Here is a 20871-nt window from a genome sequence, read left to right as displayed (position 1 = left end):
GATTCGGCCTCGGCCCTAGTGGCGTACCCTTTGTAACTGTTACCGCTGAATCGGTGAACCTGTCTCCGACACTCCTCCCAGTCGTCGTAGACTCCGGGAACCTTACCCTTGTACACGACATACCACGGCATCGCTATGCAGTAGCCAAACGAAACGTTAGTACCAATTCACAGACAATACATAAGCAATATATAAGTATGCAACAGAACGATCGGAAGAGAAAAGCAAGACATTAATAGCATCGATTACATCTAAGTTGAAGGACTCTCGAAACCAAAGAGACATACTACAAGTTCATTAAAGTTTAATTACAACATGAGCCAATCGATGTTTCAGAACTAGACACAGCATCACTGCTTTCGACTCGACTCAAGGGACCGGAGCGTGGATGAAGCCGCCGTCTATCGTGGGAGTCATGAAACAACGGGCGTTGTCAGCCTACATTTGTAGGATTGTGTCGATGTCACTGTTGGACGGTTGATTTCTGAGGTAGAACTGCCCCGAGGTACGAAGGACATCTTGATGGATGATTTCCGCAAACTCCGACTGGATGCGAAAGAATTCTTGTCTGATGTCCGTGTCCTGGATTGCCGACACGCTCGCGGCCCAATCTTTGAGTCTACTCGGTAGCAGTAGTTGATGATGGTCCCGTACGATCGCCCACATGTGATGGATGGCGTAGTAGAAACCCTTCTGACCGCCAGGCGGCTGCTTGACGCAGCAGAACGTCGTATTGTGGGAGAGCACGTGCTTGTCGTACTTACGAATAGGCCTGGTGAAGGTGCCTCCAGATTTGACGTAGCCGGGGAGAACATCATCAAGAACCTTCTTGACATTTGTGTAGTCTACGTTCGACTGACGGTCCGGGTCGAAATACGTGGCCATGGAATATTTGGGGCTTAGGAGGATGAGCGTGCAATGTGTGTCACTGCAGAAAACACGGAATGTTAAAAGAAAAATGATCGAAATCTAAGAATTCATATGTTACGGGGCGGTTGAGGGGAGGACTTACTCGGGAAACTAAGGCACGAGGAAGTTGTCCTTATCTTGGTTTGCAGAATGACGCCTTCGAGGTAAGAACTCGCGACTTGCCGGTCCCCAGCGCTGCCCAAGATCTTGGCACGCATGTAGAAGGGGTCGACTATCACGATGTCCGGGGTCTTGTCGCGAATGATCCGCATCTCCATACTCAGCGAAAATAGCCGAACGAAGGTGTAGTGCAGCGGATGAAGGTTCAACATAGCGTGGATGTCATCAAACCGCAGGACGATCGTACCCCCGATGGAGTTATCCACAAATCCCTTGCCCTCTGGCACCTTGGCCACGAAAACCGGGTATGCCACATCCTTCTCTCGGAGACGCCGCTTCTCCAAAGAAAGAACACCGTCATGCAGACTCCGCATAGCACCGGTTGCAGCATCGAGCATATTTCTCGGTAGCATCGGCCTACCCGCCACATGCACCCTCCTCGAGATATCCGCAGTTGAAGGTGGCCCGTCCTGAGCATGGATCGTACTCGGTGCCGGCTGGCCCGCACCCTTGTTAGTCTTTCTTTTGCGTGCCTTCTTCTTGATCTCCTGTAATGGGACCGAGTTCTTCTCACAGACCGCCTTCTTGAGTGTGTTGGGGCTGATCATATTTCGCACCTCGCCTATCTGAGGCTCGATGAAGTCGGCAGCTAGAGGCGTCTCCTGAGAGATGAACTGCAGACGACGCCTGTTGCAACTTGGCTTCTCCGCGGTACCAGCTAGATTGCACACGTCTTTTGTTGGGTTGGGTTCTTGAGAAGGAGGCCCCATGAAGTCGCCACCGTCCCCATGATCGGCAAAGTACTGATCGACGTTGGCAAATGTATCGTCGTCGTCGTCGTTCTGATCCTGTGCCATATGCATGTTTGGATCCAGTGGCATAGGGATGTCCGGCACCGTTGCGGCGGTCTTGCCATGGGGCCGACTTGGCGCCGGCACGACTGGCGGTGTTGTCTTTGGGGTGGTGTCCCCCGCCCCCAAACGAATCTGGCTCTTCGGCCAAAGCAGGGGCCAGCTCAGGCAGGCGCTGAGGTTCATCACGTCATCATCGTCGGCCCCGATGGGTCGAATCGGAGGTAACACCTCGTCGCAGCCTGGCAGCACCCGAACCAGTTGAACCCTAAACAAGTTGGGTGGCATCTAGGTACCATGGAACAAGGGGTTGCCCGGTTGAACGATTTTGCCCTTGGCGACATCGACCAACTCGTTGTTCACGAAGTGCAGGAGAGTGCACGGAACGTCGGCGGCGCCCTGCGAAAACATGTAGGGCGTTAGGGATGCCCAGTCAAAGGCAAGGAGATGAAGTCCTCGGCCGAGAGAGGCTTAATTAGTTACCGTGATGATGGCGTCGAGCTCGGCTAATGTCGAGGCACCGCCAACGGCGGGCGTGCAGTTGACGGAGGGGCCGCTTGCTGCAGAGGTGCGGCCGGCGTACACTCGGGTGCATTAAGCTCCCGTGCCGGCGTCGGAGACACCAATGGCCCCGCCATCGCGTTCTGCGAGTTGCTGGCCGTGAAGCTAGGAATCGGGGGCGGCCCCTGTTGGCCGCCCGCAATCCACGCACTAATCCCCTGGATCAAGGTAGGCACAATGGCGGTGATCATCGCTCCGAGTTGTTGTTGCACTTGCTCTTGGACAATCTCCGGAATCCGCGCCACCTGTGCCCTGAGTTCTTGAACCTCGCGCGCCTGGCTTTCCGAGCTGGTCTTTTTCTCCTTTCGCCCAGCAGTGTCATAGTATGACGACCATTTTGTCGACAAGCCTTTGTCGGCCACACGACCAGCTGACGTCGGCTTACTGAGCTTATCCTTGTTCTTCATTACATTCAACGCCCTATTTAGAGTGGTGTCCCAAGGGTTGCTCTTAGTCGACCCTGCGCTACTGCTTTCAGTCGCCTGCGGAAGGAATGTGAACCATTTAGAAATTTGGCTTCATTAATTAGAATGCAACCATATGGAGCTAATTACGAGGGGGTGTATTCCTTACCAGAACAAGCTCAAGCGCCCTGGCCTTCGGATCCGTGGTAAGCTCCTTTGTTTTCGGGTCCTTCTTGTACCGGGCCCTGACAAAGTTCCTGGTCTACTTGTCACCGTATTTATCGAAGAGGGGCGGTAGGCCTTGCTCAGCACGGTCCGCCTCCTCCTTGTCCCATATAGGCTCCGCCACTCTGTAACCGCCGGGACCGAGTGTGTGTTCCCCTAAGTTCAGCTCCCGCATTTCTTTCCCCCACTTACTTGATTCGGAGTGTGCGGTGCTCGACCAATTGATCTTGAAGTCGTTGTAGTCATCTTCGGTGATCGAAGGATTTTTCTCCTTGATCTTCTCATAACTCTCACCTTTCTCGATCATTCTCTTCACATTGCTTTTCCAAGTAGACAGGGCCTTGCTCATCTTCGTGAGGGCAGCATTGTTCACTTTATTCCCTTTGAGGCTTGTGTTTTCAAATTCAGCGGGGAACTTGTATCGTTCGTGCAGCTTCGTGAAGAGGAGGTTGCGCAAATTCCCTCGGTCAGGATGCCTCAGGTTCTCGGTGTTGATCGAGACGGTGCTCCGGAGAATGCACCCGAGCTGAAGCGAGTACCCCTTGACTATTCGTTCGGGCGCCGTTGGATTCCCGTCGGAGTCCACTTCAGTAACTTCCTCCTTGAGGGTGCGGAGCACGGTCGGGCGCCGGTCCTTCCGTTGCCTCTTCGGTTGGCTGCCATCTGTGCGTGCGCCGCCATCATCAGTGGTGGCATCCTCGGCGGCACCATCAGTGGTGGCATCAGTGGGGTCATCCTCGGCGGTACCATCAGTGGTCTCAGGATCGGTGGGGAAGGCGGCGTCCTCATACAAGTGAGGTTGTTCCTCCATCTCCTGGGACAGCTTCCAGAATGGCTTGTCGACGCCCGAACCCCCGGCCTCATCGTTGTTGGCCATGTTTCTCTCTAAATAGGAACAAAGTTTGGTCAAAAAGTTGGTTATTGTCAAGGAACAAGATCATGGTCTCATCATTTAGGGTTTGTCGACACCGAGGCATCCTAAAAGCTAAGCTTTTATCATTGAGGGTTTTTCGACGCCGAGGCACCCTAAAAGCCTAAGCTTTCATCATTTCGGTTTTTATCGACACCGAGGCACCCTAAAAGCCATGCATTAGTCACAAGTACGCCGGGGCACTTGATCCTACTTAATTAACTACTAAGATACCCCGGCCCATGCATTAGTCACAAGTACCCCATATGTCCTATTTTTAGCAAAGTCATGCTAAAATTCACGGAAAATTTTAGCATGACCTTTGCTGAAAATAGGACATATGGAGTACCCGAATTTGCCGGAACGGAAGTTAATCGACATTCCGGCAAACTCAAGGGCCTCTTGGGTGGACAAGGCAAAAAAGGCCTCCATCACAACATGGAAAATACATTGGCATGTGAAGAGGTGAAACAATATATGCATCTCCAAGCAGTATCATCTCCAAGCAGTATCATATTTGTAATGACTGAAAATATTTACTTCAGGAAATATTTACTACTGTAGTTTCTGTTACAAACAAAAAAAAGACTGAAGTTTGTCCTAGCTATATTTCAAGATGATTTTTCAGTTGCTCATGCTTTTTACAAATTGTAGCTACTGTTTTTTATACCTAAACAAAATTGCCCTAGCTATATTTGCTACTGTTTTTATACCTAATTTTTTGCTACTGTTTTTTTAATTTGCTACTGCTTTTTTTTATTTGCTACTGTTTGTGTATACATACACCACCAAAGTCCAAAGAGTAACCACTTATTAGCTACCAGGAGTAAGTAACTAACTAAATACACTTCTATAACAAAATAAATCAGAAACTTAGTTTTCAGTGTAATGAAACTAATTTGGCGTTGTAGGTCTTGATATATTTTTCTTATGGACTTGGTCAAATTTGAATAAGGACAAAGCTAGAACTTCAATTAATTTGGAATGGAGAGAGTAATCCACAATAGATAAACTGAAGCATACTAAATGAAGACAAGCTCGTGGATGCTACACCTTAGTTTTAGAATAGACAAACAGACACGTTCTAACTTCTAATGGAAAACATGGTTAGATAGATGATTACAAATTGCACATGAAAGAACAGGGGTAAATATTGTTAACAGAAGACGGCCAAACAAATATATTGCTCTTTATGAGGTTATGAGGTTACAGAGTACAAACTTAACTTGAGAATGACAGTGTTCAAAATAGTCAATGAAAAATTCATCAGTACTGAACATAATTAACAGAAGTTATTTTGATGGTATATAAGAATATTTATGGAACAAACTTAACATGTCTTAGTTTTGAATTCTCTTAGTGAAAACCTACTTCAGAGCATCAACACATGTCTTAGTGACCTGGTGTTTGTAGTGATTCCATCAGGACTCATGCATAAGCTACTCATAGTGTACAAGCTGATTTCTCAGTTAGTAGCTTCAGTGGTTACAAGGAAGGATGCACCGGCTATGAAATTGTCTCAAGCTGCTTTCAAGCAAGCCAATTTCTATTTCCTAATGCATAAATAATTTACTTAGTGCTTACAGGTCATCTTGCCATACTGACAGCAAATTAAATGGGTCGGAGCATATTTTATAATGCACTACAGCAGAAAATTACAACTAAAATCATAACCCCATAGGAAACAGATCACACTCCTTATTGGATGGCTACTAAATCAATGGATATATGAAAGACTAGGGTGATACTTTACATAAGAAGCTCTGGAAATGTTGTATATATACAGGCAACTGCACATAGTGAGCAGCACGTGTGACAGGGGTGTGGGGATTGATCTATGATCTCCCCCCTCCCCACCTGCCCCCCCAAACCCATAGCTACACTCGATATTTGCACCCGTAGAGGTCAAGGAATCTGGCTATGCCACCGCTGAGCCGCTATGGTAGTTACTTTCAGTTAACTTGTATACTAGTCGCCAACATATGAAGCATTTTGCCTATGTTCTCATGGTAGTACTCCTCAACTTTTTTGCCAGTTATATTTTTCTTTCTTATAATTATAAGATCACACTATGGTACATATAGTACTTATAGTTGGACATTTTGTTGGCAGGTTTGTCTTGGCATTTTCATTGGGAGCAGGCCCAGTTCCAGGACTTCTTTTGCCTGAGATTTTCCCAAACAAAATTCGGGCCAAAGCTATGGCTCTGTGTATGTCAGTGCATTGGGTAAGAGTTCTATTTTCAGCATGAAGCAACAATTGGTTCAAGCTAAATGTTTTTCATCAGATCAAACGAAATCTGCCAATATGGAAAAAAATGCATTTTAAATTTGTACGCTAGTTTGCCATGGGCTTCGGTAGAAAACAACGAAAATGCCTTGGTGTTCAGTAGTGCTCAAATTTGGGAAAACAAACAGACAGACTCACGGGGGCGGTGGTGTGGACGGGGCGACGAGGTGGGGCGACGAGGTCCGGGTGGTGGTGGTGCGACGAGGTCCGGGAGGCGACGAGGTCCGGGTGGTGGTGGTGCTCCGAGGAGACGAGGAGAGCGGCGCCGAGGAGACGAGGACGACGGGGCGGCAGGGCGGCGGCGTCGGGAGAGGAGAGGGCGGCGTCGCGGCGTAGGGGCGTCGCGGCGGAGACGAGGACGACGGGGCGGCGTCGAGGCGGCGGGGCAGCGGCGTCGGGAGAGGAGAGGGGAAGGGGATCGAGGGCGAGGGCGAGGGAGAGAGAGGGGATAGGTTTGGGCCGGGGATAGGTTTGGGCCGGGGGTAGGCGAGGGCGAGGGCACAATACTAATGGCGCACCACCCCTCGGTGCGCCATAAGTACATCCATACTAATGGCGCACCTCACCCTGGTGCGCCATTAGTATTTTTTTTTCATTGCTGCTCGAGCCAACAGGTTATCTTCCACCTGACCTGATCCACACCAAGTTCCCTCTACTAGCTCGACTGGTCAGCATCCTGTTCTCACACCAGGAGGTCTTGGGTTCGATTCCCAGGCTTCACAATTTTTTTTATGCATTTAAAATGCTGTTTGATATTTATTTGTGTTTAAATATGTTCAAACTTGTTTAAATCATAACAGTAATATTTTTTTATAAGACAGTAATAATTTTTTAAAAAATATCATCAAACAGTAATGCCGGTGGAGCGGGGGAGGGTGCGCGGGGTGCGGGGGGCCGGTGTAGGATTCCATCGTTACCCCGGAGTTCTGATAACCATCGCTCTTCATGTCCTTGGCCGCGGTGTAGAATGTGTAGCCGTTGATATCGTACGCCTCATAGGTCATCAGGTTGTGCTCGGCGCCCTGTGACAAGGCGAATATGAGTTGTTCTTCCGCGGAAGAATCCTCATGTAAAGGGTACGACAGAAGCTTCTGCTTGAACCAACGCGTGAAACATGAGTTGTGTTCTTTGAGTATATCTCCGTCCGTCCTCTGTTGGCCTCGGTCATTGTACGTCTTCTTAATAAAGGTTTTGTGCTCTACCACCCAAGGATCGACCACGTCTATGTGTTGTAGCGCGACTAGGTTTGCTCTTTCAAAGTCGGCGAGTCGACCCTCGAAGTCGACATGCATTTCGCGGCGACCCTCACGGTGACCCCATCCAGCGAGCCTGCCGAGGTGCCTGTTGACGGGCAGACCAACGGGGTTCTCGATGCCTAGATAATTCGTGCAGTAGGAGATGCACTCTTCGGTCAGAAAGCCCCTGGCTATGCTTCCCTCTGGACGTGACATGTTGCGAACGTATCCTTTGATGACACCATTCATCCTTTCGAACGGCATCATGCTGTGCAGGAACGTCGGCCCGAGTTGGATGATATCGTCCACGATATGGACCAGCAGATGCACCATAACGTCGAAGAATGCGGGCGGGAAGTACATCTCAAGCTCGCATAGTATCACCACGATCTCTTCCTGTAGCCTTCTGAGTTGCCTCACGCCAACAGACTTCCGAGAGATGACGTCGAAAAAGTTGCATAGGCCAAATAGCGTTTCACGGACGTGCGCGTCCATGATCCCACGGATTGCAACTGGAAGTATCTGCGTCATCAGCACGTGACAGTCGTGAGACTTCATCCCGCTGAACTTCAGCTTCGCTAGGTCTAGGTATCTGCTTATCTTCCTCGCGTAACCGTAAGGAAGTTTTACTCCTACGAGGCAGGTGAAAAACTGCTCGATCTCCTCCTGACTTAGAGTGAAGCACGCGGGAGGGTAGTCATTTCCGGTCTTCTTGGCCTTTTTGCCTTTGCGACGACTTTCCGTGTCCTGCTTCGCCTCATCATCATCATCATCATATATAGCGTGAAGCTCCTGCCTGATGCCCATTGATTTCAAGTCTGCCCTTGCTTTCGGCCCATCTTTGGTCCTCTCTGGCATGTTGAGCAGGGTACCAAGCAGACTCTCGCACACGTTCTTCGTGATATGCATGACATCAAGGCTGTGAGGCACACGGTGGATCTTCCAGTACGGCAAGTCCCAGAAAACAGACCTCGTTTTCCATACCTTCAGCAGCGGCTCTGGCGCCTTTCGCTTCTTTCCCGGCTCTGGCGCCTTTTGCTTCTTTCCCGGCAGTGGGCAGTCTTTCCAATTTTTCAACAGCTCGTCTATTTCCTCGCCGCTCCTCGTACGCGGGCGTCCTCGGGGTTCGGTTTCATCATCGAATAGATCCTTGCGTTTTCTCCACGGGTCATCGTCGCGAAGCCACCTTCGATGTCCCATGAACACGGTTTTCGAAGACCCGGGATCTCTATCTAGCTGGCGATACGTTGTGTCATCCATGCACCTGACGCATCCAGAAAATCCGTGGACCACCTGCCCCGCGAGATATCCGTAACCGAGATAGTCGTGCACCGTCGTGAGCAGCGCGGCTCTCAAGGGAAATATTCTTTCTCTGCGGCGTCCCACGTATTGGCTGGCGTTTTCCACAGCGTGTCAAGCTCCTCTTTCAGCAGCCACAGATACAGATTGATGTCGTTCCCTGGTTCTTTCGGTCCTTCAATTAGCATACTCATGTGAATGTACTTCCTCTTCATGCACAACCAGGGGGAAGGTTGTACATCCACACAAACACAGGCCAGGTGCTATGTGTGCTTCTCTGGCTGCCAAACGGATTGACTCCATCGGTGCTCGCGCCCAGCACGATGTTCCTTGGATCGTTCCCAAATTCTAGGTCTTCGAAGTTCAACGCTTGCCACTGGCTCGCATCCTTAGGGTGACTCAGCATCTTGTCTTTTTTATCTATCTCCGGATCATTTGCGTCATCTTCTCGCTTCTTCTCCTCCCTATCCGCGTGCCAACGCAGGAGCTTTGCTACCTTAGGGTCCGCGAAATACCGCTGCAGACGAGGAGTGATCGGAAAGTACCACACCACTTTTCGAGGAGCTTTCTTCCTCTTCTTGTATCGAGTGACGCCGCACACCGGACATATGGTAGACTCCGCGTGCTCGTCCCGATAAATGATGCAATTGTTCATGCACACATGGTATTTCACGTGCGGTAAATCCAAAGGACACACGATTTTCTTCGCCTCCTCCAAACTGGTCGGGCACTTGTTCCCCTTGGGAAGACGTTCGTGCCAGAATGACATGTTCTCGTTGAAGCATGCGTCGGTCATTTTGTGTTTTACCTTCATCTCCAGAGCCATGAGCGTTACTTTCAGGCGGGTATCCTCGGGCCTGCATCCTTCATACAATGGAGTAACCGCGTCTAACTCAAGTTGATCCATCTTGGCTTTCTCTCGGGCGGCAGCTCTTGCGTTATCCGTCTGCTTGAGAAGCAGCTGTTGAATATGAGGGTCCTGCACCCAGCCCATCGATGGTCCAGCGTCGTCTGCTCCGCCGGCATCATCATCTTCATGATCATGCCCGTCGTCTGCTCCGGCATCTTCCTCATCATCATGTCCTGCATCTTCTACATGATGACTGTGTACAGCATCACCGTCGTGATCATCTCCTGGGGATTCTTCGTCTTCAAGCCCGCCCGAGCAGCGGTGGTTGCCTTGCTGCCCTTCCTCATTTCTTGCCCGGCCCCCATGGACGACTTCGTAGTCATCTTCATCACCTTGCCACCGATAGCCATCCATGAAACCACGCAAGAGCAGGTGGTCCTGCACCTGCCAGGATTCCGGGTCCGCAATAAGGCTCTTCAGCTTGCATCTTCGACACGGACATCTTATCTCCGTCTCGTTCTTTTGAAGCATCTCGGCCTTCGCGGACCTCAAAAACCTATTCACGATGCCTTCGGTCATCATGCGGACCATGGTCGCCTGCGGGGTAGAGCAAAACGATATTTTAGAACCAAGAAAAAATTTGGCATGACTTTCCCTAAAAATAGGACCAAAAAGAATGCTTAATGCCAAAATTCTCGCCGAAACGGAAATGAATCAACATTCCGGCAAAATATTGGCAACTATCGCATTTCAAATACCGGTACACCTCCAAACACAAACAGATATGCAACACCACAAACATATGCAACACCACGAACATACATAGATCTAGCTAGGCCATAAAAAGTGCATGTGCACATTGTTGTAGGGAGAACAACATAAATATAGCTTCCCCCCTTACTTACCTATCAAAACAAGGTAATTTAACCACTTAAATTGAATGAATCTATGGTGGAAATGAGGTGAAAAAGAGGAGGCACCCGAGACAAGGAGGAGGTGGAGAGAATGAAGTGGGGAGAAAGTGAGTGTGGGTAGGAGAGGCTGTCCAAAATATCTTGTTGCTGCCCACTTACTAATGGCGCACCAACTCTAAATGCGCCATTAGTAATCCAGGTTACTAATGGCGCACCTTCTGATGGTGCGCCATTAGTATGTTTGGACAGGCGCACTAGTTAAAAAAAACTTTTGATACTAATGGCGCACCCTGGGCCAGGTGCGCCATTACTAGTTACAACTAGTAATGGCGCACTATGTCTGGATGCGCCATTAGTATGTTTGGACAGGCGCACTAGTTAAAAAAAATTGATACTAATGGCGCACCCTGGGACAGGTGCGCCATTACTAGTTACAACTAGTAATGGCGCACTGTGTCTGGATGCGCCATTAGTATGTTTGGACAGGCGCACTAGTTAAAAAAAATTGATACTAATGGCGCACCCTGGGCCAGGTGCGCCATTACTAATTACAACTAGTAATGGCGCACTATGTCTGGATGCGCCATTAGTATGTTTGGACAGGCGCACTAGTTAAAAAAAATTATACTAATGGCGCACCCTGCGCCTGGTGCGCCATTAGTAGTTTCAACTCTAATGGCGTATCAGAAGGTGGTGCGCCATTAGTATATACTAATGGCGCACCGCTTCTCTGGTGCGCCATTAGTGTCAATCCCATCTATAGCCCTTTTTCTAGTAGTGCATTTGCCACCATCTACCACGGCTTCATCCGCGAGACTAACATCCTTGAACAATGTAGTCCGATGATCCCGACCAAATACCTTCTCGAAAGCTTCGGCCTCCTTCACCGTGAACCCCTCCGCATCAACTTGTTCATCGGGACCATCGTCATCCGAGTCCGATGCATATGCACGGGAAAAAGGGATGGAATGGTCCATTGTCTCTTGCAAATGATATTTGTCGAGATCACCCACATTGTTGTCATGGAGATCAACTTCATTGTCATCGTCCGCATACTCATCATTGTCCTCTTGCAAAGATTCATCTTGGTTGTTTCTATACGGGCTCAATGTTGGCCTCACTTCTTGGGTCAAAAGAGGTTCAACAATTTCATCTCGCTTCAAGGATGGGGGGCTACTAGCAACCAAAGGGGAGGGGTTCCGGTTCAAGTCCAAATGCAAACTTGAATCAACCTTCTTCGTTGCAAATAACTCAAGAGCCTTGTCTAGTGATTCGGCTACCGTCTCCTTATATGCAACCCAACGTTGCTCCGAGTTTACACGCATTGTCTTCCAACGGATGTGCATTCCAAAACCAACATTATGCCTTCCCTCCAACTCAATGATATCACTAGGGTCCATCCAATTCAAATCTTTCCTAACTTGTTGCAAGAGCTCCGCATAGCTAGGACTACTATCAAACACCATGTCAAACTCATCCGGGTCCGGTTCTTTATTGCCTTTCAAAAAGGCGTCTTTGTCCCCATGATGAACAAACACACATGTTCTTCCCATCCCTATAAGCAATGAACACAAGGTAACATTGCTTCCATGAGTACTAATCCATGGATTAACACCGAATACAAACCCTAATATATATATGAAACAACATCCCTAACCCTAACCATAACCCTAACCCTAACCATAACCATAACCCTAACCATAACCCTAGCCCTAAACCTAACCCTAGCACCAACATAAGAACACCCATAAGAATAACCCTAGCATACTAACAAAGCCTAATCATAGATATTGGCAAACAAACATCTCACATCTCCATGCAAATCTCTAGATCCAAACAAAACTAGGGTTTCCCCAAACTACCAACAAATGAGCAATGGGAGAACTTTACTTCGATCAAAAAAAGGGGATCGGACATTATTACCTTGAGGGAGGGTTTGACTTCGAAATCCACGGACAAATTCTTCAAATTTGCAAGATTTGGAAGAAGATTTGAGAGGGGGTGAGAGTGGGAGAGGGGGCAAAGCTCGGGGAGAGAGTGAGAGAGTGTGTGGTTGGGGGGTGGGGGAGGGGGGCCAGCCAAGTGGCTGGATAAGTCACAGTGCAGCGCCTAGCCGCTAGGCGCTGCACATTACACGTGCAACGTCTAGCGGCTAGGCACTGCACATTACAGGTGCAACGCCTAGCGGCTAGGCACTGCACATTACAGGTGCGGCGCCTAGCTCGGAGGCGTTGCACTGCTGGGTGCGGGCCCGTGGGCTGCCACGGTGGACAGTGGTGCAACGCCCCGGAGCTAGGCGCTGCACCGTAGGGTGTGGCGCCGGCGTGGCGGGCGCTACACAAAAGGGTCAGGGGTGTGAAATAGTTTCGCACCCAATTCATTCTGTGATTTGATTTCGATTATAGGTCAAAATTGTCAAATTTGCCACCGCAGTCACAGTCACACAGCCGACGGCCGGCCCTGTCTCAAAAAACAAAAAAAGCCGACGGCCGACCATTCGCATCCACAGCCGACAGCCACTCTTCCAGAAGCCCCAAATCCACAAACCCTCACCCTCACCGGCGCCGCCGTCGGCCATGGCCGAGCACCTGCAGGCACCGTTCAACAACGTCGACACAGCGATGGCGGCCGACCCGCACGAGAGGGAACGATGCGCAAAGCTGATGCTAGCGTACATCTACCACAACCTCCCCGACTACCCCCTCTACAACGGCGCGCGGCTCACCGCCCTCGCCGCCGCCCGCGGCGCCGACCGCATCAGCCGCCTCCCCCCCGAGATCCTGCGCGACATCGTCGCCCGCCTCCCCGTCAAGGACGCCGCGCGCACCGCCGTGCTCTCCTCCCGCTGGCGCGCGCTCTGGCGTTCCACGCCCCTCGTCCTCGTCGACATCCACCTCCTCCCCAAAGCCCAGGCCTTCCGCCCCACGCCGGCCAACTCGCCGGCCGTCACCGCCGCCGTCTCCCGCATCCTCGAAGCGCACCCGGGCCCCTTCAACTGCGTCCACCTCATCTGCAGCCAGATGGACGGGTACCGCGCCCAGCTCGCGCGCTGGCTCCAGCTCCTCGCCGCCAAGGGCGTCCAGGACCTCCTCCTCGTGAACCACCCGTGGCCGCTCGGGGTGCCCCTCCCCGCCACGCTCTTCACCATCACCACCCTCACCCGCCTCTACGTCGGCGTCTGGAAGTTGCCGGGCACGGCCGCCCTGCGTGGCGCCTCCTTTCCCCGCCTCCGCGAGCTCGGCCTCTATTTCGTCGAAATGGAGCACGGCGTCGTCGACTCCCTCGTCGCCAGGAGCCCCGTCCTGGAGACCCTCAACATCGTGGGATGCATGAAGGGTGGGTTGCGTCTACGTCTCGTTCAGCCAGAGCCTGCGGTGCGTGCAAATCTGCGGCTCTGTTCTGGAGGACATCGCCGTGGTGAAGACTCCATGCCTCGAGCGGTTCATCCTGTCATCGCCTTGCAAACCCGCTGGTGGCTTGTGCACCAGACTCAGGATTGTCGATGCCCCCAAGCTGCACGCGTTTGGATATTTAGAGCCAGGACAGATCCTAGAGGTCCAAGGCACTGTCATCATGGTACATCTCCCTTCTCCATTTGTTCAGTCAGCAAATATAATTATGTGATGACTCAGTTGTGTGATGTTCTGCTCGAATTCGGCGAATTTCAGCCCAGAATAAAGGCGAGCGAAAGTGCCTTGCTCACAAGCGTGAAGATTCTTAGTTTGAATGTGTGTTTCGGGGTTCGCAATGACGTTAAGATGGTGCCCACCTTCCTCAAATGCTTTCCCAACGCCGAGAGACTGCATATCATGGTATTTGTCACTAATCCATATTCTGCTTACATTTGCATGGATTTCTCGCCTGTTGTTGCTGGTTGTGATAGGCTGATAGCTCTTTATATGTGGTTGCAGAGATACTGCATATTATGATTGATTGCATATTTCAAGTCAGTCATCATGATAGCTCTTTATTTGATCTTTTTTCTTTTGTTTCATATTTATGTGAGCACTTATAGGTTAAATTCCATGCCTTGCTATTTATTCTCAGCCACCATCTACATTCGTAGACTATACTATACAGATAAAATTATTAAGCGTTTCATGCTGATCAGTTGTTGATACAGTACTTGGTAAGTGTTTTCTTTTGTGGCACAATGATTATTATTCTGATACCTTGATTTTTGGTGCTTTGCTTCTTTACGTATGTCCAAATTTTCTTGTTCTAGTGTTCTCACTGTGTTCATACGAGCTACTGTAACAGATGAATACTTATTTCAGACTTTTGAAAGTTACACATAGTAAACTAGCACATCAAAGTAGACAGTTTCCTGAGGCTTTCCAGTATTAGTACTACCATAATCGCTGCATTGATGCTACTACACTAGTTTAACCATATCAGGATCTCAGGAATTTATCTCCTAGTAATTTATTATAGAAAGAGGCTATTGTAGCTCACATCCAGAAATTCGTATTGAAGATCATATCTGATAAAATGTTGTTAAGACTAAAGTCATCCATTGCGGACTGAAGTTTGCAGCCTCACAAATATCTTAATTTGCTGTCCATGTATTTCTTTTTCTTTGCACTACTAGGCTATTTAGTAATTAGTACATTCTGCTACTTTCATCCGTTGAAGTATAGAGTTGTCATTGAGGGTCCTAGTTGTCACATGTCCTACAAATCTGATCCAACATTTCGTTACGGACCATCATAATCTGCAGTATTTAGGGCCTGTTCGGAGTCCCTCCCGCTCCGTGACTCCGCTCCCGGAGCAGCCGGAGCCGCAGTTCAAATTTATGGAGCGGGGGAACAGGTACTCCGTGGATCCTTGGATTTGGTGGAGCTGGAGGTTTCCCGAACAGCTCCTTAGTGTTGAGCAGCTAGCTCTACATGTGGTGTACATGCTGAGTCTTAGCTAATGGAAACGACAGTCAACACAAGTCTACTCAACACTAACCATGTTTCTAAGGATACCCCCTCTTGAAAGTTGTTTCCTGAACAACAAGATTAATAATAGTACAATTGCCTTTTCCAACCTTCTCTTTCCAGTTCCAGACAGCTAATGGAAACTACGTACGGACCAATTTATCTCAGCTTATTCTTGCCTTGCTTACAATGTTAGTAATTTCCTCTACACGGCACTTGAAGGTTTTTTCCCATCTTGCAGCAGATTTTGTTGCTTGTGGTGTTCTCACTTATTTGCATAGGTCTGCCAAGTCTCATTAGAGTTTATTATGGTCTTCTTATTTTCTTCTACTGTGAAAGGTGGGACATGTATACTTATGCGTGCTAAGTAATTTATCCGTGAATAACAGAATAAGATGATGATAATATCATCAATACAATCGGCATACTTGACCAGTATAGCTAAAAAAAGCCAATCATTGCTATTTATTCTCAGACATCAGGTGTTCTCTATGAACATAGACTAGATTTGTTAAGACATTTTTTTACCAAAGTTTTGTTGTGCCACAGTTTATAATGCTATTATTTTGATTTATATTGCTCTGCTTCTTCATGTTCTGCTATTTCTGGATTTTCTTGCTCTAGTTTTTTTTCATTGTGTTCATACTTCATACAGTTTGCAGTATTTGTCTTCAATTAAGTAATAATAAATAGGGGAAGTTCTGGTTGTACCTCCCATACCAGTGTATTAACTGGTATTCATGGCTCACATTTGGAAGTTTGTGTTGAAGAATATTTCTGGTAAACCGTTCAGCTGTTTAGGACCTCCACAGTAAACTGAAATCTGATGCCCCACTTTTTAATTTGTTATAGATGAGAGAGGCTGCATATGTAGTGACAACACCGACACAGTTTATTTATTTTTGGTTCCAGTAGGCTGATTGGTGCTAGTTTAATGCATGGCAGTATTGATTTTTCATTTCTTCAACAACATAATTAATTTGAGGTTTGGTTCGTTTGCCATGTCAGCCTAGCTTTCCCAGCTGTTGACTGATTTAATCTATTTTTTGCAGAGCGCAAAATGTGATCAGCCCACTGGTAACCACCTCACCGTCAAGTTCTGGGAGGAGTCTGATCCCAAACAAAACCTCCTCTCGTGCATCAACATGCTGACTTTCCGGGAGTTCAAAGGGGACCGAGGTGAGGTTGGCTTCCTAGAGTTCGTCTTCCAGAGTGCACGGGCGCTGGACAAGGTAGCTATTTTCATGGCCAATCCAAGCTTCACACGGTTCTCGACGGACGAGGCGCTTGTCAAGGCGCAATACAGCGCTAGAAACCTGGCGAGTAAATCTTGCGAAAAGTGCATCATCTGGAGTAGCCGTCCTGAAGGAGGCGATGCTTGGAGCCTCAGAGTCGGGGCAGATTTCTCCTTCGAGGACCCGTTCATGGTGATGCCGGCGAGGGAGGACAGCTAATCTTATAGTTTCTGTGGAGAAGTGGACTCGCTTTTTTATGCAAACTATGAATTGTGGTGGTATTCGTTGCTCGCTGTGCTGCACTTGTGATGGTCTTTCAAATTTGCAGCTTGGTGCCTGGTAAGCAGACTACACTACCTGTAGGTTGTGTGGCTGTGTGCTTCAGGCCACTGTTGCTGATGCCGAGTGAGACTGTCAGTTAAAGCAACAACAGGAGGTTTATTTCTAAGTCATTAAGTTTACTTTCGATTGAATCCTCATGCGAAAGGATCACTAGTTCTCTACATCTTTGCATTGGGTAGCTACTCCAAAATTTGTGTCAGTGTGAGATACACGACACACTGATGAGGCTTGTGAAGTTATTGTTCTTGCCTGGTGTGTTACATAGCCATACGTTTCTACGCAGCACAGCAAAAAATGGTACTTTGAGATTTTGACTGCATGCATTCTTGACACTGACGTGTTACCGAGAATCATGTCCTGATAATCTAACGCATTTTTCAGCATTATAAAACTGCATGTTCCCCTACTTGAATACCTTTCAGTTGAATTTTCTCCAATCCATTCATTTCAAACTTTCTGAAACACATCAATCACAAGATAAAAGGAATCAGTTCGGTCCACTTGCTTAAGAATATTCAATTCCATGATTCATGTGTTTTAAAAATGGGGACGCCAGTTTCGGCGAGTAACAAACCATCGACCTTGAAGTAATGCCTCTACATACACTTGTACAATAAAAAAGAAATCAGCAATTTTGCACAGAAACAAAATATATGTCTACATTCTTCAAAACGTAGGTGAATTAGCTAAAGTTGAAAATTACACGTTTCAGAAACAGATGAAAGATAAAAGAAGAACCCAACTAGCAAAACCCAAGAATGCGCTCAACATGCCGTGCTACAGATTTTGCAAGGCTTTCCGCTGCTTCCACGGTAGATGCCTCTGCGTATACTCTTACCACATCCTCAGTTCCAGATGGCCGGACAAAGCATCGCCCGTGAGAGTAATTAACTGCAATAGAATGCATAGTTTTTAGTACATTTTCATTCATCCATGTTTAGATTTTAGATATAACAAAAATGTCACAATTAAGATATTACTCACCGACTTCCTTATCTATCAATTCTTGCAAGCCAGATGGTTGGCAAACTTTTCGTTCTGCATCGGTTGTAACAATAGCAGTTCGATCTTCCACTTTAACCTGAACAACAGTCACATTATTATGGAGACAAAATAGTCGTAAGAAGCTTGACCAAGAAGTTAAACAAATAGTGCATTACTAAAATAACAACTTACCTTAAGTTGTTTACTTGGTAGATCAGTATATAGGTCACACCAATTCTGGAATGACCATCTCTTATGCTGTAACACAGCCTCCACCAAAAGCATCCCACTTATAGCATCACCCACTGCTTGATTAATTAATTGACTTGTTGCTAACAATCTCAAGGCTTGTTTCTGTGGGGAACCTGAGGAAAGAGTTATGGGGAAAAGCATTTAGATCAACACAAGAAAAACAGCACAGGAACTAAAAAAAAGGAACAAAAAGCTTTTGCACAAGCCATGAACAGCTCACCTGCAGCTTCAGAAAGCCTAGCAGTCAAAGACTCTAGTCGTGAGACAAAGTCATCATTGAATAGCACTGTCCCATGTCCATTGGCCTCAAAGTAGACACCAATATCATATTCTAGAGCTTTCTTGTGGAGATATTTCACTCCTGTTGAAGTGAAGACAACTTCAAGACCAAGATTTTTAAGAAATTCTGTTGATGCCCCATTGGCATAAGCAGTTTGAACTACACCAAACCTTGTAGGCAATAATCCTTTATTGTCTTTTCCATTGATAATATCCAACTGTTCTCTGATAAAGAGGACAAATAGTGATAATATCTTATCGCCATCGACAAGATCAACACTAGTCTTGCTAGGCGATGTAACATGAAAATAGACAAGTCTATCTGCATCACCATCGAAACTTGCACACCTGAATGTTATATCAGAATGCCCACATAAGTATCTATCAATGTGAACATAACGCAGCAAATATAAACAGTAACCAAGACTCACCTGACACCAACATCATTAGGGCCAAATCCAAGAGGAAGAACCTTCTCCTTTTGAACAAAGTCAGCACCACATCTCTCATTAAGTATTCCTTCTCCTTCTTTTCCTGAATTTCTCACAAGAATGTCTAATCTGGCCAGATTTGGCTTTATTTGTTCCAACTTCAACCCACCAATACCATTTGCACCATCCACAATTAGTTTCTCATTTAGTTCATCGATGCCTTTATCATCAGGGGTTAATTCCAACAAATGCCTGTTGTGCCAATCAATGCAATTGTTCAGAAAATAATGCAGTGTTCTCCATGACTGATTATACGTGCAGGAATGACAAACGACCTGAATGACTCAGTGATTTGTGTAAAATAATCTGCTTCAGAGGCTTTCAAGCCTCTGTTTTTGTTCCGAACCATCCAGTGTAGCTGCGGAGTTGTCAGGATCCCCATGTCAAGTGCAACTGAACCTACTATTGCGCTTATACCCTTCATTCACAAAAGTGTTTCAGATAAGTAATCAGATCAACTCAGCCAATAGATATGTCAGTACTATACTAAAACATAACAGAGGGTGTTAATGCCATCCATACTTTGGTTGCAACGTCAAGGAGGTACTCTCCAGTAGGCCTCGTGTCTCTTGCCAGCAGCACTTGTGCCGAGTGAGCTCCACCAAGTGTGATCCCCTCATCCTTCGCAAACTGAAGCACCAGCTGCATATGAACAACGACCAAGGCAAACTGAGAACGAACGAGAAAGTTGGTAGGAATTACGAGTAGTTTATAAGTTAACAAAGTGAACATCTTAAGCATCCCACTAGTCCAATTCAATGATAAAACCAAGGCATCCTGGTTTGGCTTTGGAACAGCATTAGTACAGTACTACAATTAGCATCACTAACCTAATTTTTATTCAACAGCAAACTGAGGCATTATCAAATCAACTTAAGAGATACAGCAAGTATGTACGAGCAGGAAGAACCAGTATAGAATTTAGCTGAATTGATCTTTCTGCTACCTGCAGGAGGGCGTCGGGGGTGGGGGCATTGGCGAGCGCGTCGGAGAAGGGCTCCCAGGCCTGCGACATCATGCCGCCGTCGGCGTCCACGATCTTGACGCCGTTGTCGCCGACGGGGTTGTGCGAGGCCGTGATGACCAGCCCGACGGCAGCGCCGCCCAGCTTCACCGAGCGCAGCGCCGCCACGATCCCGGCGCGGCACACCGCGGGGGCCATGGTGCTCCCGTCGGCGCGGAACCCCGCCGTCCCGTAGGAGAAGGTCGCGCCGTCGGGCACGGGGAAGAGGGACGCCGCGGCGAGCAGGGCCGTGCGCTGCGAGCCTCCTGGGTCGGCCATGGCTGGCAGCAGGGGGCGGATCTGGACGGTGGTGGGAAGCAGGGGCGCGATGTGGGGAGCGAGCCTGGCTGGCTGGGTTGGACTGGAGCCTGGGAAGGTCAGAGTCGAAGTTGACTCGAAGAGGAGATGGTTCGCTTCAGATCGTGGTGCGAAGGGATCGTCCGGACCACGACTAGACGAGCCGGGGCAGCTAGGCCTACCTGGTAGTGGTAGCCACGCGCGTGCTTCTCAATTCGAACATGGGTGTGCTGCCGCCGAAGTATCTTCTCAGGGAAGCACCTCCAATAACACTAGTGTTGGCACCGAAGCCACCCCGCTGTGTCGTCACCGAACCCATCTCTCGTACTACCACCGAAGCCACCCTTTGCCATCGAAAGCCATCTCCCATGTTGTCATCAAAGACACCGTTTATGGCATCTCCCACCATGTTTATGTAGCCGCCCATTCCACCGCTCATGGCACCTTCCATTCCTCCTCTCATTCCACCGCCCATTGGCACTTCTCATTCCTCCCC

At 48.3% G+C, this 20871-nt stretch overlaps 1 protein-coding gene and 1 pseudogene across 1 annotated transcript; one reads left to right on the top strand and one right to left on the bottom strand.

The window, feature by feature from the left end:
* Nucleotides 1–13060: 13060 nt before the first annotated feature.
* LOC123165167 (putative FBD-associated F-box protein At3g50710) lies at nucleotides 13061–17348 on the top strand (annotated as a pseudogene).
* Nucleotides 17349–17547: 199 nt separating this feature from the next.
* On the bottom strand, nucleotides 17548–20558 carry LOC123165166 (phosphoacetylglucosamine mutase). Its single transcript, XM_044582796.1, has 8 exons — nucleotides 20022–20558; nucleotides 19598–19717; nucleotides 19351–19493; nucleotides 19016–19267; nucleotides 18526–18932; nucleotides 18246–18418; nucleotides 18054–18150; nucleotides 17548–17960 (listed from the first exon to the last, which is right to left on the bottom strand). The coding sequence occupies exons 1-8, from the start codon at nucleotides 20355–20357 to the stop codon at nucleotides 17812–17814; spliced, it is 1677 nt and encodes a 558-aa protein (XP_044438731.1). The 5' UTR covers nucleotides 20358–20558; the 3' UTR covers nucleotides 17548–17811.
* Between the last annotated feature and the right edge of the window lie 313 nt (nucleotides 20559–20871).

Source organism: Triticum aestivum, chromosome 7D (assembly GCF_018294505.1).
Source record: "Triticum aestivum cultivar Chinese Spring chromosome 7D, IWGSC CS RefSeq v2.1, whole genome shotgun sequence".
Taxonomy (NCBI): Eukaryota; Viridiplantae; Streptophyta; class Magnoliopsida; order Poales; family Poaceae; genus Triticum; species Triticum aestivum.
The sequence above is the reverse complement of the archived record's forward strand: the minus strand, read 5'-3'. Positions and strand labels throughout refer to the sequence as shown.

Coding starts and splice junctions, on each gene's coding strand:
- LOC123165166 (XM_044582796.1), bottom strand. CDS start 20,357: ATGGCCGACCCAGGAGGCTCGCAGCGCACGGCCCTGCTCGCCGCGGCG. Junction 19,718..20,021: donor CCCCCGACGCCCTCCTGCAG/GTAGCAGAAAGA, acceptor GTTCATATGCAG/CTGGTGCTTCAGTTTGCGAA. Junction 18,933..19,015: donor CCTAATGATGTTGGTGTCAG/GTGAGTCTTGGT, acceptor TATAACATTCAG/GTGTGCAAGTTTCGATGGTG.